The 19,428-nt window shown below is 40.6% G+C and overlaps 1 protein-coding gene across 1 annotated transcript in view; it reads right to left on the bottom strand.

The window, feature by feature from the left end:
• cps1 (carbamoyl-phosphate synthase 1, mitochondrial) overlaps window positions 1-19,428 on the bottom strand; it is a 66,604-nt gene that overhangs the window by 16,498 nt on the left and 30,678 nt on the right. Inside the window, exons 28-32 of the mRNA XM_079253830.1 lie at window positions 17,664-17,739; window positions 14,716-14,793; window positions 12,704-12,811; window positions 9,518-9,607; window positions 9,024-9,194 (exon numbers count right to left, since the gene is read on the bottom strand). Coding sequence (XP_079109956.1) covers window positions 9,024-9,194; window positions 9,518-9,607; window positions 12,704-12,811; window positions 14,716-14,793; window positions 17,664-17,739 — 523 coding nt within the window. The remainder of the gene's footprint in view (window positions 1-9,023; window positions 9,195-9,517; window positions 9,608-12,703; window positions 12,812-14,715; window positions 14,794-17,663; window positions 17,740-19,428) is intronic.

A 19,428-nucleotide genomic window follows, 5' to 3' on the forward strand; every position in this document is an offset into this window, starting at 1 on the left:
GCTGCAGGGTAAGAGCGTACACATGTGCAAACCTCATTCAAGTTCTACCAGTTGCTAGGTGACCAAAATGATATCCATGAAATGAGTAGTTTCTTAAACTCTAGACTTGGTTGTGGATGTATCTGTCAAACTGTCAAAGGAAAGATGTGGCTTTACTTTTACTGATGAGTATGAGTAAAAGTAAAGTAGGACGAAGCTAAGAGGGTCCATCCATCCATCCATCTTCTGCCGCTTATCCGGGGTCGGGTCGCGGGGGCAGCAGCCTAAGCAGGGAAGCCCAGACTTCCCTCTCCCCAGCCACATTTGCCAACTCTGCGGGGGGGATCCCGAGGCGTTCCCAGGCCAGCCGAGAGATGTAATCCCTCCAGCGTGTCCTGGGTCTTCCCCGGGGTCTCCTCCCCGAGGGACGTGCCTGGAACACCTCACCAGGGAGGCGTCCAGGAGGCATCCTGACCAGATGCCCGAGCCACCTCAACTGGTTCCTCTCGATGCGAAGGAGCAGCGGCTCTACTCTGAGCCCCTCCCGGATGACTGAGCTCCTCACCCTATCTCTAAGGGAGAGCCCGGCCACCCTGCGGAGGAAACTCATTTCAGCCGCCTGTTTACGAGATCTCGTTCTTTCGGTCACGACCCACAGCTCATGACCATAGGTGAGGGTAGGAACGTAGATCGACTGGTAAATCGAGAGCTTCGCCTTCTGGCTCAGCTCCTTCTTCACCACGACAGACCGGCGCAGAGCCCGCATTACTGCAGACGCCGCACCGATCCGTCTGTCGATCTCACGCTCCATCCTTCCCTCACTCGTGAACAAGACCCCGAGATATTTAAACTCCTCCACTTGAGGCAGGACCTGACTCCCGACCCGGAGAGGGCAATCCACCCTATTCCAGCTGAGGACCATGATCTCAGATTTTGAGGTGCTGATTCTCATCCCAGCCGCTTCACACTCGGCCGCGAATCGCTCAAGCGAGAGCTGGAGATCACGACCAGATGAAGCCAACAGGACCACGTCATCCGCAAAAAGCAGGGACCCAATCCTGTGGCCACCAAGTCGGATCCCCTCAACCCCTTGGCTGCGCCTAGAAATTCTGTCCATATAAGTTATGAACAGAATCGGTGATAAAGGGCAGCCTTGGCGGAGTCCAACTCTCACCGGAAACGAATCCGACTTACTACCGGCAATGCGGACCAAGCTCTGACACCTGTCGTACAGGGACCGGACAGCTCGTACAAGGGGGTCCGGTACCCCATACTCCCGGAGTACCCCCCACAGGAGCCCCCGGGGGACACGGTCGAATGCCTTCTCCAGGTCCACAAAGCACATGTAGACTGGTTGGGCAAACTCCCATGCCCCCCCCAGGACCCCAGAGAGGGTATAGAGCTGGTCCACTGTTCCGCGACCAGGACGAAAACCACACTGCTCCTCCTCAATCCGGGATTCGACTATCCGGCGGACCCTCCTCTCCAGGACCCCTGAATAGACCTTACCAGGGAGGCTGAGGAGTGTGATTCCCCTGTAATTGGAACACACCCTCCGGTCCCCCTTCTTAAAAAGGGGGACCACCACCCCAGTCTGCCAATCCAGCGGTACTGCCCCCGATGTCCACGCGATGCTGCAGAGGCGTGTCAGCCAGGACAGCCCCACAGCATCCAGAGCCTTAAGGCTCTAAGCTAAGAGGGTATTGGGTCATAATATCCTCAAGGCCAAACAAGAGTTAGGGAGTTTAAAATCATCCAGGAACTCTTCTGATTGGACACATTGGGTTGGTATTACAGAGTGCTGCAGTGTTCAGTTCAGCACAGTGTACATTCTTTTTTTTTTTTTTTTCGGTCACATCACTGAATGAGCACAGAAACCGAATGCAGCATCTACCACACCAATGAAAAAGTTCTTTAAGAAGCAGAAAACATGCACAACCAATGGTTGCATTTTTTTGTCTTAACTTTCCATGGACTCATTTAAACACTTGCAGATCTTTGTTTTAGAACTCGACTGATTCAAACATTTCAGTAATTTCATCCCAACTATATGGTAATATACAGACAACTCAGCTGATACAGAGCAGGGGAAAAAAACAAAAAACAAACATTGCTTCACACTTTATCAACCAAAGCATCATTAATACACAAAATACTACTAATAATAAAATAATCACAAGCTATATACATATTTTTATGGTGATGGTGGAATATGAAAAAAGTATGATGATATAGGTAGTGATAACGGAAGTATTGCAAAGTGAAAAATAAATAAGTAATACATAGCATTAGGACTGTACAGATGAACTGTTCGGTCTGACAGCAGTGGGAATGAAGAGCCTGCAGTAGCACTCTGTCCTACACTGAGGGTGTCTAAGTTTTAATCAGAAGGAGCTGCTCAGCCTCTCCACAGTCCGGCGCAACAGGTGAGATGCGTTGTCCATGATGGATCTAAATTTGGCCAACATCCTCCTCTCACCTACCTCCTCCACAGAGTCCAGTGAGCAGCCCAGGACAGAGCTGGCCTTTATGACGAACTTGTTAAGTCTCTTCCTATCCCGGTCACTGCTGCTCACCTCCCAGCAGACAACATTGTAGAGGACAGCAGAGGCTACCACAGTGTCATAAAATGTACTTAACATCGGCCTGGGTACTCCAAAGAACTTTAGTCTCCTCAGAAGGTGGAGGCGACTCTGGCCCTTCTTGTACACAGGATCTGTGTGGTGTGACCAGTCCACTTTACAGCTGAGGTGAACATGCAGATACTTAAAACTGTCCAACTCGTTCTATGTCGTCCCCCTGGATGTACACCAGTGCTTGAGGTGGCCGTACTGCTGCCTGTTTGTGAGGTAATTGACGGCCCATGCAGCTAACTGTCCATCCAGTCCAGCTTCCCCCACAGCAACACTGGCCAGATGGTGTTGAACACGCTGGAGAAGTCAAAAAACATGACTTTCACAATGCTCCCGGCAGTCTCCAGGTGAGCCAACGCCCTGTGCAGTAGGTTGATGACAGGCTTATCCACTTGATGTTTGGCCTGTACCCAAACTGCAGCCGGTCCATCACAGTTCTCACCACAGAGTGACTGAGGATGAGACGCTCCATGCTCTTCATCAGGTGGGAAGTCAAGGCAACAGATCTGTAGGGGTTTGGCTCCTTTTGCGTGTGATATCTTAGGAACCAAAACCACACAGGAAGTCTTCCACAGGACATGGCGCTTCTCCAGGCTAAGGCTCAGGTTAAAAAGGCACCTGAGCACCTCACAGAGCTGGTGTCCACAGGTCCTGAGCACCCTGGGGCTGATCCCATCTGGTCCTACAGCTTTCCTGTGCTTCAGCCGCCTCAGTTCTCCCCTCACCTGGGCCGATGTAAAGGACACGGGTAGGAAATGGGGGGGAAATGGGGGGCTGGTAGTGGAGTCTATTGATGTGGAGTGGAGCTGGGGGGGGGGGGGGGGGGGGGGGGGGGGGAGGTGAAGGTAAAGATGAAGGTAGTTGGGAGGAAGATGTGGTAGATGCTGGAATGGGGATGTGTGAAGAGGAGGGACAAGGAAGGAGGGCAGAGGGATGTGCTTAAGGCCCCGCCACACATCCCATGTGTTGTTCTGTTTCAGCCACTCCTCCAGCTTCTTCCTGTAGCTGTCCTTGACCCGCTTGATCTTGAACTGGAGTTCATGCTGAACTCTCCTCTTCTCTCTGTCCCCTGAAATGAAAGCCTCTTCTTCTGGTTCTCAGGGGTCAAGCTCAGGGGCCACCCATGGTTTGATGTTGGACAAACACGGTACTCTCTGGGTTGGCACAGTGTTCTACACACAGAAGTTGATGTAGTCTGTGATGCAGTGAGTCAGGCCATTGATGTCCTCTCCATGAGAGATGCAGGGTGTCTCCCAATCTGTGGTCTGAAAACAGTTTATCAGTCTCTCCTTGGCCTTTTCACTTTTCTGTGCCAGCTGTCTTCTCACCATGGGTGTGTATTCTTGGAGCAGATGTACAAGGTTGCAATCAGAGCATCCAAGCAGGGGGAAGAGGGCGGAGGCATATGCGCCCTTCACATTAGCATACACTAAATCTAGTGTCTTATTCTCCCTGGTGTGGCATCAAAGGTACTGGACAAAAGTAGGGAGATGGCAGAGAGCGAAGCTCGGTTGAAGTCCCCGCTGATGAGCAGGGGGGACTGAGGGTGACGTGTCTGCATCTGAGTCACTGGGCTGTGGAGCAACTTGCAAGCAACTGTTGGAGGGATGTACACATTCAACAGTATAATGCACGAAAACTCCCTCGGGAGGTAATACGGCTGCTTGTTCACAGTGAGTAACTCAATGTCTCTGATGCAGAGTTGTTCCTTTAGGGTTGCACCATCTCTGGTTAACATAGACCGCGAGTCCCCTGCCTCTCCTCTTCCCGCTGTCCACCACACTGCTATCCACGCATGAAAGTTCAAATCCATCCAGGGGAACCACAGAGTCCAGAATAAGTCCATTCAGACACGTCCCAGTAAAACATATGAGGCTATATTCCCAAAATAAGCCAAAATCCAAATAAGTGATAAAAGTTGGCTTTCTATGTGCAGAGTCGCATCTAGTACGGACTACTTTTTTAAATAAAAGAAAGAAAAGCACATCTAAAAGCAATAGAAAACATTAAAAGAAAGAAAAAGAGGGTCATAGAAGAAGTTGATAAAGTAAAGAGAAGTTGCATGCAGATGTTAAAGGTTTTTATTTTCTTTTTTTCTTTTTCTAACCAAACTGTATGTACTAAGATGGTAACAAACAATCAGATCAAATTACTCATGCTAAAATGCCTTTCTCTTGCCACCTAATCATAAATATAACCTTATTATTGCTCCTTTGAGTTTCCATAGAGAGGTAGAAATTAGACAGCAGGGACCTGTTAGTAAAAGAAGAAAAAAAAAAGCTAAAAAAAATAAAAAGGCATTGTCAAAGTGAGAAAAATAAGCTGCAACACAGAGGCTGCGATAGAATGAAGACGATATTTTGAGATGATCTTTCTGGATTGCAAAAAAAAAAAAAAAAAAAACTGTCTTGTGATGATACTGTGAGGATGAATGCTGAAAGAGGTGAAATATTGATCAAACACACTCCAGGCTACTTTAGAATGCAGACATCACACTGTGCTTACAGTGCTGGCTTGATGTTGTGGCAGCAATATCCGTGTAACAGGAAGACAGAAATTAGCAGTACTTTGTTAAACAGCTCTCATACATTGTAGCAGAGTTTGCAGCAAGGTCCTTATCAGCCAGGGGTATGAAGTACGTATAATATACTCCAAATAAACTCTGGAAGCTTTTTAAGCCAGGCGCTTGGAGAATTCAGTGCTCTGATTAATATTCCTCAGCAACCTGCAGACTGGAAATTGAAAACTTTAGGTGGTTGGGAGTAGTGGGGGATTATACCTGCATGATTGGCTCCAAACTACAACCATTGTTACAGCAGCTCTGTTGTAATTAGACTGAGAAATTACTTTAAAAAAAAAAAAGGCTTTAGAATATCTGGCGACAAGTAATCTCTCTCATAGCCAATCTTAGAAGTAAGTTGTTTTGAGCAAGCCACTTGCTAACCCCTCATCTGGTCCATTTAGAATGACGCAGCAATTATTATCTGTTCTGTGATCTAGTGGAAGTAATATGCTTGAAACCAACAGTGCCAATGTAAGCATGTGTACACTCCATTTGTGGTAAGCATTCATTTGCTGTTTACCATATGTATCAAACCTAAAGCAGGAATTCAAAGATCTCACCTGCATACAGACAGCTTCAGGTATTCACTTGAATTAACTGTTAATGAAGACAGTTACATTACACTAAAACTAAGATCTAATGTGGTGCAGTCAATGTCTGAGCCAGCTCACAAACGTTGGTGATGCTTGATTTTAGCAAGACATTTTAGTAAGAAAACATGGTTTATTATTAAATGCTACTATTTCAGAACAATTCAGTGCTTGCTTTGTCCTGCTTGCAAGTTATCCCCTGCAAATAAGATGATTTGAGAGGAAGATTCTTCTAACTGTTTAACCCCTTAACAGTCACCCCCCAAAATGCCAAAAACATCTGAGAAAGACATACCCAAATTAAATTAGATGCTTTTCTTGAATCCTTTGGAGTACATTCAAAAGCATGGTCTCTTTATAAAGATAACACTCTAAAGTTTTACCCTGGGCTTTCAAAGGTATTGTAACTGTAACCAGCATAAAGTTATTGAAGTAGGAACACAAGGAAATTTCAGGTTTTTTCCCCTTGTCTGAATTTCTCTTCTACTTTGTCAACATGCTGCACATGGAGAGATGGAGATGTGGACTGGAAAATAGGTGTAGCTGTAGCATGAAGCCTTTCCTATGACCAGTTAAAATTTGGTGACAATAGCAGCCACAATTATTATTCTATGAGGGCTTTACTGTAAGTATGTTCAGGCGCTCCCCAAAGTGACCATTTGGAGTCTCCAAATGGTCACTTTGGATACTCCAACTTCAATAAGCTATAACTCCGGAACACTTTAACATACAGTCATCAGTGAGACCTCTAATGAAAGGTGGCATCAAGAGGAATCTTGTTATATATTCATATTTACTATCGGTATTATTGAAATTCACCAGGTGATGCATAAACACACTAAAAGCTTATTTCTTCTAGTGTGCATTATAATAAAAGAGTCAGAATAAGTTTTTCGGTCATCATTTTTATATATGTAAACAATATAATGCCATGTTATGTAATGTAAACAAAATATAATAATAAAAACACCATAACACAATACAATTTACATATTTACATTAGATTTGAACTATTGTCTGATAAAGACTGTTTGTAAAAGTAAAGTAAAAAAGCTGGAGAGCAGAATATGTCGCTGTTATGATGAGCAGGGGTCCTGGTGGTCTGAAGGGCAGGAATGTAGGCTTCCTCTGGAAGGAGCTGGTCTTTCTTCATCTGAAGAGCTGCTGGGTTTCCACTCAGAATCAGATGACAGACTAATAAAGACAAACAAGATGTTTTTATCCCACATTAGTACTGCGACTGTAATAAGTGTATGTTCTAACAGACACGCATCCCTGCACGCATGCGCACAAATCGCTTTCACGCAAACTTGGACTGAACGAAACCCACATGAACGGTTCCCCCAATCCGGGGTCTAACATTTTAGAGCCGAGACCCCAAGTTTTCTAACAAACCAGGTCTCACATCTTTAGCAGACCAAACACAACCACTGTAAATACGCCAACAGTAAGAGCGTAAACGAAGGAAACAGAGGACGCTCCCACCCCTCCTCCCCCCATCCCAACGCACAAAGTAAACAAGCACCCCCTCCCCCAGCCCCATAAACAACAGAGTTACTCATCTAAACAGCTTATAAAGACACCATAGCTGCATATAGAAGTTTGTGCTTACTTTTCATGCTCTTCTCCTTGAGGAACCGCATCTTCTTCTGCAGTCAGAGATGTCTGCCTCTGTAAAAATCACCGTCCCTCCGTGTAAATGACTCCACCACCTCCTCACGGGTGTATTTCCACTTTTTGGCATGTTTTGCAGTTGTTCATACAGAGAAAAAAACGGACAAAAAGGCTTCCTCTGCTGTTGCGCACAGATGCACACAAGTACGCACGTTGTCACAAATGTTTACGGACGGACCCCTGAAGCCATTTTACATCCCACACACAGAAGCTGCACATCGCCGTGACGGGAATTTTATTGGCTTTACGGCAGTGGGGTCAGAACTGGCATCAGAGCTGGGGGGCGAGGTCTGGAAGCGGAAACATATGTGATTGTCAGACTACCTAGGTTGACACATGGTGGGTATTATTGGCTAAGGAACGACCATGGATAAATCTAGTTGGTCAAAAATGGGGTCAATCAGAAGGGGGAGAGCCTACCGGTGCGTCATGCACAGTTTTATTGAAATAGGAAACGTGTAATATATTGTACGAGCGGGATATTTAAAAAAAATACGGAAAACGGCCCGTGGGCATGCCGCCACCGGTTAACGGGTTAAATTCTTAGGGCTTGCCAGGCAGGTGGGCAAAGGGGTGATGGTGACTGGCACACAACCAGTCTGGCAGTTAGTGTAGTCTGTACCTTTCCAAACTTGACAACACCTCAAACCCAGCAGTACATGCTGAACCAGAGTTAGCTCCAGAATATAAAGTTGAACAGAATGATGAAGCACTAAAATAAACATGCAAGACATCTGTCTGGTAAATAGTAATAGTGTAACAGTACGCCAAAAATCACTGCTTGGTACATGCCTTGGTTTTATGGTCACAGTTTGGTTCTTTTTACTTCCCATACTTAAAAATATGCTAGACATAAAACAACTTAACTGTAAGCAGGAACATTTTAAACACCATTTAAAATTAAACCAAAAGCAAAAAAAGTAACTGCCTGTAACTATCTTTTACAAATCTACAAAGATGTGGCTGAAAGAAATCGGACTCTTTGCAGAGACACTTGATAAGCAGCTGTAGCTGAGTTTTAGCCAAAAGAGGATATAGGACAGACACTTGGGCTGAGCAAAGAGGCACTGATAGATCATTTTGGCCGACCACAGGAGCTCTTCTGAGGTCATAGCCTAGATTAGAGGTATTTGGAGTGCTCAGTTGGGAAAAAAAAAAAAAATCAGATAACATACATTTGACCTGGACTTGTACCTTGTAGGTTTTTGTGTTTCCATTTTAAGTATTGCTGAGAGGCTCATTCAGAAAGGGAATTTAGCTTCTTTACCAGTTACCAAATGTCTTTGCTTTGATGTCTTTTTTCGCTCACAAGTCTGTATTTAACAGCCCCTCATTGTTAAAATCTATGGGATACAACTAAAGCACTTTATTGTCTTATAATTTTTATTTTCTAAGTCGGTCAGTGTCTTTGTTACACAATCATAAAATTATTCAAAACCATTTAAAAATAAGATTCTTTGCTTTCTTAAGCCATTCAGTCATGAGATATCTTCCAAATCTGGAAAATGCTAAACATATGGCATGAGCTCAAAACAAATTGAATTGTCAGCAGTAACTTATTGTTACTTTGGATTCTCTTCTTACCTTGATTCCTACATAGTCTATTGGAATAATGGGTTTCTCCAGTGAAGGTAAGCTGGATTCATCCAAAGGCTCTCCCACCATCACTTTGGTTGCTACATTGATGAAGTCCACACCAATTGTTTTGGATACAAATGGAAAGGAGCGTGATGCCCGCAGATTGCACTCAATCACCTACAGGAGTACATGAACAAATAAAGTGATTCTGAATGATGTTCAAACGGTACTTCTTTGAGAGTGACTCAAACCTAGGCTCATCAGAGGCGTAACATGCAGATCTATATATCATCAATACATAATGCATGAATACATGTCTTGTGCGTGCACTATGGCTGGAACATCAAAATGAAAGTAAGTCTGATCATTAAATCCATCCAGCTTCACATCTCATTCTCAACACCAGGCAATTTCAATTCTGTAAGTGAATTGCATTTGCTGCATCCAGGTGTGAAAATGTCAATCTGTCATTTAGTCATACTCAGGGAAATATTACCTACCATGACATCATTGCCTTTAACCAGAAATTGAGTGTTAAAGGGCCCCGAAATTTCAAACGCTTGAGCAATTTTCCGGGTTGCGATTTTAACCTGGAAGCAATGAAAAAAAGGACACATGCTTAGAATAACTATGAGGCTGTCTTTCATATTTTCATACTGTACTATCTTGACATGCAAAAGTGGAGAACATTTTTAGGTCAAATTTAAATCTGTATACGATTAATTTCTTTTTGCCTGCAGTCACCAGAGAAATTCCTTTATTTTCTTCACATGAAGATGAGCAGTAAGGAGGCGGCAGGATGAGGCTTGAGAGGGGAAGTACAAATCTAGTAATGAAGCTTTTTACTGGTCAACAACACCCCTTTGAGAGAAATATATTTTATTGATTGGTCAGTTGATCTGCCTAATCAGGCTTTTGCGGAAACAGCACAACTATAATATTATTGCATCATTTGTAATTCTGCTGACAAAGTACCCTATAAAAGCAGAGACGGCTATATCAGCAGTGGCTCTAAAATTGAGAGATGCACTAGTAGGCAGAGGGCAGAAAGTGACCCAAAGTGACTGCAAGCTTATGAAGAGATTAACATGAAAAGTTGGTTTTGTGCCTGAAAGTGCAGGATTTACAAAACTTAATGGGTGGAAAATGGTCATTAGCCCAAGGAGGATCACTGCCATTGAGTTGCAAGTGTTTAACTGGGTAATAGCTGATGTGGTCAGAGTCATGGATTCAATTAAGGTGGTCATGGATGGTTTTGCACTGAAACTGCAAGCAATAAACTATTGTTTAGGTAATCCACAGCTAATAAAGGCTCAGGGATATTTAAATAGTATTGCAAAGGTTTATCAGGCTGAGTTTAAATTTCAAATGCATCATGTGTGACTTTTAGGTTTATCCACTGAGAATAAATTGGCATGCAGGGTTTCTTTGTCTGTGTGATTTTGTGTGAATGATCGATAACATAAAGGATTGCGAGACAATGTTTTGTTTACATGTGTTCTTGTTAAACAAGAAGAAAGTGCAATAAAACTACAGCAAACATGAACAATAAATCATGCTTGATGGTTTATGACAAGTGAAACTTTCTTAACAACACAGCAATCTCTAACAGGAGTTTTGTATTCTAATAGCACATATGACATCATAACAGTATGTGACAGCAACTTATGCCAGACATCTAAATACAGAACAGTCACTGTGATCAATATACTGCAATTCACCCAGAGCTTGAAATGGGCATTACTAAGATTCTGTGTGGCGTTGTTCATAAGACATTTCGGCTGCAAATTGTATTTACAATATTTTTGCCTGTTGAAATAATAACCAGTCATCTACAGTATGTATCTTGTCATGGTCCTGAGTCTGCTGGTCCGCAGACCTTTATGCAAATGTAGAAACTCCAGAGCCCACAGATGATTGGCTGTCATCCCTCGGCTCCACCTGTACCATCTTGGCTCAGGATTGGTGGGCATCATTTCAGGCTTTTTCCCCATTGGCCACACATTAGGACACCTGCATACTTAAGGATCATCATCACTGGAATTCAGGGGAGCTGTGTCTGATTGTGAGTCAGTTTGCCACTCTGCTTGGCGGTGACTTCCGTAGAGCTGTAGATTTACAGAAATTGGTCTTTTTTTTTGTGGTTTGCTGTCTTTGCCTGGGTTGTTTGGTCTGTGAATTTTTGTTTGCTTTTGGAATTTTGTTGAATAGTGTATTTTGCTCCTGTCATAGGATGCTTTAAGTTTTCCCTTATTGTTTCTTTGGTTTGAATCCATTTGTAAATAAAATCCCACATTTTATTGGAACTTTCAGTTGCCAATTTTCTTTTGTGTTGCAACCCCCTTTTTCCCTAGACACCATGGGGGTCGTAACAATGTGTTTTGTGCCATAAAGTATTGGACAAGCAGTCAGCAGGTATAGTGAAATCTTACTGATGCTCAGTGTAAATGCCATAAGGCATGCACATGTAAACAGTGGCTCAGCAAAGGCAGTGTTTTGTTTGTTTGTTTTTCCACTACGACGCAAGTTACTGATCCTGGACAATCTGAAATGCCTAATTTGTTGTCCAGACTTTACTTGCTGCATTGACATGATCATTATAATGCCCCTTGCAGACGTACAGTCTTTTCTCTAAACCTGATGGCAGTTGAAAATGCCAGTGTCGTATATGAATAAGCAATCCAGTGTTTGTTTGTTTTTTTTGTTTTTTTTTTAAAACTACAACAGCAATCTTACTAAACTGAGCCTCGTTGACACTCAACACAGCACAAAGCAAAACGTCACATAGACATATTAAAAGATTGTCACCAACATTTTTGGTGGTTCACAATTTTACACTTGATCTTCTTTTCAATCAAACTGACTCATTATTTTAAAAAAAAAAAAAACCAAGACAAACTTTCCCAATCTCAGGTTTCGTTTATCATAATCAGGTGTTTGACTTAATGTTACTTCTCTGCACTAAAATAAAAAAAAAGGGGCAAACCATTTTAATAGAACATTACAGCCTTCATGCTGCAGCCTCTGCTCATTGTCAAACAACAAGCATCACATGCAGATAGCTACAATAGCAGCAGTGGACAGAGGTGAAGTGAAATATTGTGTTTTCCTACTCTCCTTCTTGGTGAAAAGTGCAATACAACTTTTCCAAGTATCAAGGCAGTATGAATCCTTCCCCATACATCTTGTTCAACAAGCCTTTACACAGCAAGAGCATACTGCCGTACTGCCATAAATCCTTGTGAATAGGATTTGTTATGGCATTATGACATATTGCTGCAAGAACACTCTGGAGGGATTTAGAAATCTTCCCTCCCTTTATGCTGCTGTCCAAGTGGCAAATACTGCAAGCAGACTGTAGCTCTCTGTTACTGGGGTTGTGGATGGAGTCGAGCTATGGTCATTGTTCATCTTGGGAATTTAACTGGACCACTGCCCATGTCACAGCATCCCAGTATACAAGCACAGAAGGTGAATGGAGTTATTGGTAAATTAGTGATAAATTGAACAACTCTAGAGGTGTGCAACAAGCAATAACAAAAAATCATCCTAAGTTCTTAACTCCAAGAACCCCAACAATTTAACAACGGTGACTGTTTTATATAAGTTAATTCTTGCATCTGTTCTCCTCACTTACATAAACTGAAATAGGGTATTTAGTCATATTTGAACAAAATATAACTGACCTTTTCCAGAGCTCCCTGGCTAATCGTTTGGGTCGGGAGCATCAAGGTAGCATCCCCCGAGTGTACGCCAGCATCTTCCACATGCTCAGTTATAGCATGGACGAGAACCTGGACAAACCAAAGCTGATTACGACACAGAAAACATTTGCAAGCAGCTCTGAGCTCAAAAGATAAGAGAGATGCTCTTTAAAGTAAATTCTTGCCCTGAAAGAATTGTCCCAATCACAAATAGGAGGTTTCAGTCTTGGAAACAGATCCGCAGATGGGATGTGTTTGTATTTCCAGTATGCAATGTACACAAATTAAGAGTTGCCATCTGACTAAGAATCAATGAGACTTTATACTGTAGATCGGGAAGCAACTAATTTAATAAGTTAAACACTTGATTTGCAACAAAAGCCCTGAACTTAAGTTTAATGCAAATTTTTCTGTGTCTTCTAGTAAAACTCTGTCACATTTCCAAATTTCAAAGAGATTATTTTAGTTCCGCTCAAAAATGTTCTGTTTCTTATATGCAGGTTTCATCTCTCTGGTAAAGTTGATTATATTCAACATTAGTTTTACTGATCTTCCTGACAAAAAAAATGCAACTAATTACATACATACCTCCACCTTAGCTCTCACCATGACAATGGAACAATGTACGTGGAAACACCAAGTCAAAGAGAATAACTTCTTACATTCGCCCCAAAGGAGAAAAGATATGAATCACCAAGCAACTCTGTACGACTCCGTGTCTGTAAATGAGCTGCTCTGTCATTAGCTCATTTAAGCTGCTACTAACCACAGCATTCATTAGCACTCTTCAGATAGAGCCTGTAATTAATACGTATTATCTTTGACTCCTACACAGATACATACACACACAGCTTGGCCACAAGTAATGGGAGCTGTTTGGTATTCATTGAGTGGACGCTTTGTTAATGTGATACTGAAGATAACGGAGGGGCTGTATTGAGAGTGAGAAAATCTACCATGCAACTGGATAACCCACGTACAAACTGACACCCTTGAAATGACTCTGAGTCCAAACAATACCAAAAAAAAAAAAAAAAAATCCGACAAGGCCTTGAGGATCAGTAACTAACTTGTTTTGTCTTCCATGCCAACTTCTACTGTGGATATAGTTATGGTAGTATTGAGGAAGTTCCCCCCATCTCATTAGGCATTTATGTGTCCCAGGAGTCATCATACATTTCAATTGTGCCGTTCTCTTGAATTCTTCTGAGGTGGAACTTTGAAAGCAGCGGCAAAGCTGTGCAAAAAGAACACCTGAACTTTCTGGACCAAAACCTCACTAATACTGTACAGTTTCATTTTATTGGTATGTAATTATTCAGCCGGGGCTAAAAACAAAAAAGGAGCTGAAAGGGTTAAATGATGTGCATCCAATGCATTATACTGTAGAATGACAAATGTGAAATTTGACTTTAGACGTTTTTGCCATTTTAATTATGAAAAAAATTCAAGGAAGAAAATTAAACTAAATTTGGTTCTCTATTAAACAAAATGGTGTGTTGGGTGTCTGTTGATGACAAAGTAAGTTTACTGAGCAAAACTGATCTAAAAAGAGATCATTTGTATTTGGTGCCACCATTTTCTAAACTTAGGACTCAATGTTTTCCATTTTCCTCATCAGATTTGACTGTGCAAAGATTTTTTTCAGTCAAGATTAAATGAATTACTTCCACTTTATTTGACTACTGCACTAAATTCAATTTCAACCCTACCTCTCCATTCATACTGTGAATTAATGAAGCAATGAATACATGCAAGTCGCATTTGTAAATGCGAGCTCTGACAATATGTAAATACAGCCTGAGATGAAAACATGATATACGACACAATCATTATTCATTTATCCAAAATACTAAATTCAGAAGCAGTTTATAAAAAACTATTCACATCCAATGATTCAATTTCTAGATTTTGGCTTTGCTCTTCTAAAACAATGAATGTATGTTGTTAATGGGGATTTACCTGGTACAATAATAATATTAATAATATTTTACCTTGCCATTCTTTGCCACCGCATCAACCTCTACCTCCCTGGCTCCATGTATAAACTTGGTGATGACAACTGGATGCTCCTGGAGGAAAGACAGCAGGTTCTTTTATTTGTGGATTAAAATGAACTGAAAGTTTTGTTTTCCTTTCTTGTTGTCTCTGCCAGTATACATCCAACTAAATATTAGTACATTGTTCTCAGACCTCATGACAATGTCAATAAGTTCTCAGAATCTCTATTCACACCAGAGTCAATAACAAAAGCTAAAAGACAGCTTGTCTGAAAATAAAGAAGTTACATTGAGAAAAAGAAAGATGCCAGATAAAGAATCACATATGCCAAAGTTTTTATAAACCTTGTGATAAAATATATCCCAGGTTTGTTGCAAAGTGCTGCTTTGTAAAAAAGTGCTATTTGTAAAAAAGTATCAAGTATTTTAGCAAAAGTTATCAGTGTGTTGTTCTAACTTTTATAAAGCCTGACATGGATAGATAAAGAGGAAATGGGTACATCTCTAACATTAAGCCTTTATTGGGAAAATAACCATATTTGTACACTTGATTGGACAAACAAAATGCCTCTGCATGCTAATCCCAGACATGACAAGGGCCACACTAAGTTCTCTACACCAGCCATGAACGAATGGTCCAGCTACCTCACTGAGATTGGTCTTCTTAACTTTTATTTCTGGAATAAAATATCAAATTTTTAGAGTCTTGTACTATCTTCAAATATTACAATAAACACTCTCCTCTAAGGCTAAAAATTCAAATTTCCAAGTATTTCAATGAGTGCCCAATGAAGTGTTAGAGCACAGTCCACGGATCAAACGAGGACGCTCAAAACTGAAAAAAAAAAAAAAAAAGCACTTGTTTTGTACTTAATGTGGACAAAGGTTAATTCCTTTTAGTACTATTTTCATTGGTGAAGAGCAGTCTGTAACCACTTATTTTATGATATGTGTTATGTTTGCTCTGTCCTCCAGCATATTTAACCTGTAACCAAGAAATTATACCTTGGATATGGTGAATTTATTGGTGAACTATTTGTACTTTAAAAGCTGCAATGTTCAAGATAAAAACTTTATTTTATGACCATATAACCAAAGTTGACCAGACTGTTAACTTTAACTCTGTTTACAGTCTGCCATCACTGGCATGGGTATCTGTATTTACTTGACAATGATGAATTCACCCAGTGTTGCGCCCTCAATCATGAATCTTTGAAACTCCTACATTGTGACTTTTCGACCACAACATCTTCTGCCTTATTATAAAATGGTACTACAAATAAACAATACTTTTTGTTAACAATTTGAAAATAGTAAACGAGACCATAATTGCACAAATAAAATGTTTATGAAAGCAGTACATCAAGTTAGAAGTATGATGTTTTCCAGACTATTATACATTCTGACATCTTGACAACATTCTTGTCCCACCCTGATGGCCACACAGTAAGAATTAAAGTATAAAGCACTTATCTTTTATGGACCGTATATTGTGTGCTCTCTACCAATGCTTCATTTTCTGCTGATAAATACTCCATTATATTTACCAGTGACCTTAGAAAGTTGTGTGCAGTTCATTTATAAAGCTTTTTTTGGCTTCAAACAGCCATCTGTGGCAAATAACTGCCTGCCTGCTGCAGTGGAAAATTATGCTGTTTAGAGCAGTGACAGTTAACCAAAACATGTTGCTGTGCAAAGAGCTTAACAATAAGCTGAAACTCTGTAACACAGCTCATTAAAGCCAAGGGGAGCTGCAGATTTATTCTCTGGAGGCTCCTCACAACATGGATTGCTTTTCACATTGCTGTTCTGATATAGTCACTAGATACATCATTATTATGGCAAATACACATTATATCTGCCTCAAAATAAACTAGAAAATTTGTTTCCAGGAGGTTCAGGTTTATCAGAGAACTATTGTCAAAAAAATACCTAATGCTTCGATCTAATAAAAGTTCAGAAAGAAAAAGAATAAAAACTTCAACATCCAACAAAACTGACAGAGTCATAACTTATATAACTTGTGTCATTTATGTGCCAGACTAAACCAAAGCATGGCAAACTCTGAAACAAATGGTAAAGATGACTGCAGTGCAGGTTCAATAAAACTTTCCCATTGTGTTCATGGTTTTCAGTCAAACACCTCAAACAGCAGCTTATTTAGCATAAATGGCAAACAAAGTGAGTAAAGTCATAAATAAAAAGATGACATCAAACTCCGCAAAGTCAGAAAAATAGTGAGAGTTGGATCGTTTAAAGCCCCACAAATCAATTGAAGACCCAATTTAAATCGCAAAAAATCATATTGTTACAAATAAGAAAAGGGAAACTGAACAAAGGTTTGGTCATTACAAATCACTCAAACAGAGGTTATGTACAGCAGTAACACCGTGTATGGATTCTGACCTGGTCACACAGCACAGTGAAAATCAACACACAAATCAAATGAATGGGTCGTTGTGCAGAACTTAACAACAAGCTGTTGAACAGATTTTATGTTTATAAGGTTGTGCTGAAATATCTGCATTAAACAAATTAAGAAAAAAAAATCTCCAACAGTATCAGATCACAGCAAATAGTTTTGTATCTAAACTTATAATTTAATCTTTGATAATTTGTTGTATCCACATACATATCAGGTGTAATGAGACAAGCAGGCTGTATATATGATTGAACCATGTTTGAAGCACGTGTTATTTGAGGCTCTGAAAGTGTGAAGTTAACATACATATGCATGATTCTAGTTCTTAGGAGAGACCAGCTACCCCCAAGTGACACTGATATTGAGTGAAGTGGAGGTGGTCAAACACAGTGGGGCAACACCGTACACTGTGTGTCTGTGTGACAAATGGTTGGAGTAAGATCATATTATCTATAAGACATAAAGGAGGAAACCTACGGCAGCACGTCTGTCTCACATGATGATTTAATACTGATCTCACCTGGGATACCTGTGCAGCCTCTTCCAAGAAGCGTTTCATCTCCTCTTCTCCATACGCAACATTCATTGCTGAGCCACTGGTAAAATGTAGACAGAAAAAAAAAAAGGGAGTGAGAGAAAGTGGGTGAGGGGGAGAAAACAAGAGGGCATGGGAGAGGAAGAGAAGCAAGCCAACAGGAGAACATATGAGCTTCAAATGATTGTTCAAAACACTCATTATCTCTCCATTGCATCACCATTACCATAGGGAACAAAGTCTGGAAACAGTCAAAATAAGGAACAAGAGAGAAGAAGAATAACAGCTATTTAGGTCGAAAAGCACTTCGGGCTCTTGAAAACGAGTTCAGAACTTAATCATTAAAAAAACAACAGATTTAGGCTAGTTTTGTTGTGGTTGTTGTTTTTGATTTTAGCATCCTGTATGAAAAGGAACAGTTATGAAAAACAGAACAGAGTAAGGCCAGAGGCTGCAGTCTGATCTTTATTCCTTAGCTGTCTGTAGCTCAGAGGCAAACCTACGCCTGAGACCCTGCAGAATACTGACCCTTCATTTGAATACCAGAGACAGAAGATTCATAATTAATTTAAAGTAAGGAATATTGTTGACATAGACATCATCTAGTTTCTGCATTAATGCTCCCTAAATTTTTAAATGCATTTTTGTACAACAACTCTGCATGCTAGCATTATCTATTCAGAATAAAAAGATGATCCAGTGTCCGTCCCTGTCAGAACAAGGCCTGTATAAAAAGGCCTACTAGAATGAAATGGGCATGCTCTCATATGCTCATCGGTGCAAGTACAGCAAAAAGGAAAGGTATATCACAGTTGCTGAAATTCAGTGGCCATGTTAGAGATAACAAGAATCTCACATATTGAGTATTAATCAGTGTCTCTATTGACTCAATGAAAATATTCCTCCACAGTTCTGTAAGAACACATGGAGCAGTGAACAATGGAAAAAGCATTTATACCCTTATGTGTCCATTCTAGCGTTAACAATACTTTTTACATGTAAGTAAATTATACATGATCTGCATGAATGTCATGCATACTAAATCCACACCAGGAAAGTTGCACACAGCTTTCCTCAGCTGCATTTTAAATTAAAAAGTCTTCAGCTCTTTTGAAAAAGTAAGTAAAAAAAAAAAAAAAAAAAAAATCACCTCACCAAGAACACTAACTGTTGTTTCTTGCAACCATCTTTTCCTACGTACAAGGCTGCAGTTTCTTCTAAACAAAGGCCAATGATGCTAATGGATACAAATAATTAAATCTAAAGTAATAAAGCATATTTTATTTATTTTTTCCAAACTTTTGACTGATAGTAGATATTGTCAGGTAAATTTGTAATAAGTAGATAGTATTCATTTGAGCAACGACTTGTGTTTTCATTGAGCCTTCCTGGTTCATCGGTTTAAATGATAAGGCTAATCTGAACTAAATAACTAAGCCTAATCTGAATGCAGGTGTCTACCATGTTACAGCCGTGACAGCAACGTCAGCATGTTAAAGAGATAATAATAACTTAATAGCTAAAAAAGGCTGATAGATATTGAAATTAAATGCTGCTGCTCTGTAAATGTCTTTAAATGTTGAAATGATTCAGAGATGTAGTGTATGAGGGGTGTAACTGTAAATAGCATTGCATATCTTCTCAACCTGACATGAACATTAAAAAAATATATAATAAATAATCATCATCATCATCCTTATAATACATGTTACAGAGGGAAAGTTAAAAAAAAAAAAAAAAAAAAAGAACA

The sequence above is a fragment of the Telmatherina bonti genome, assembly GCF_933228915.1.
Source record: "Telmatherina bonti genome assembly, chromosome: 15".
NCBI classification, from domain to species: Eukaryota; Metazoa; Chordata; class Actinopteri; order Atheriniformes; family Telmatherinidae; genus Telmatherina; species Telmatherina bonti.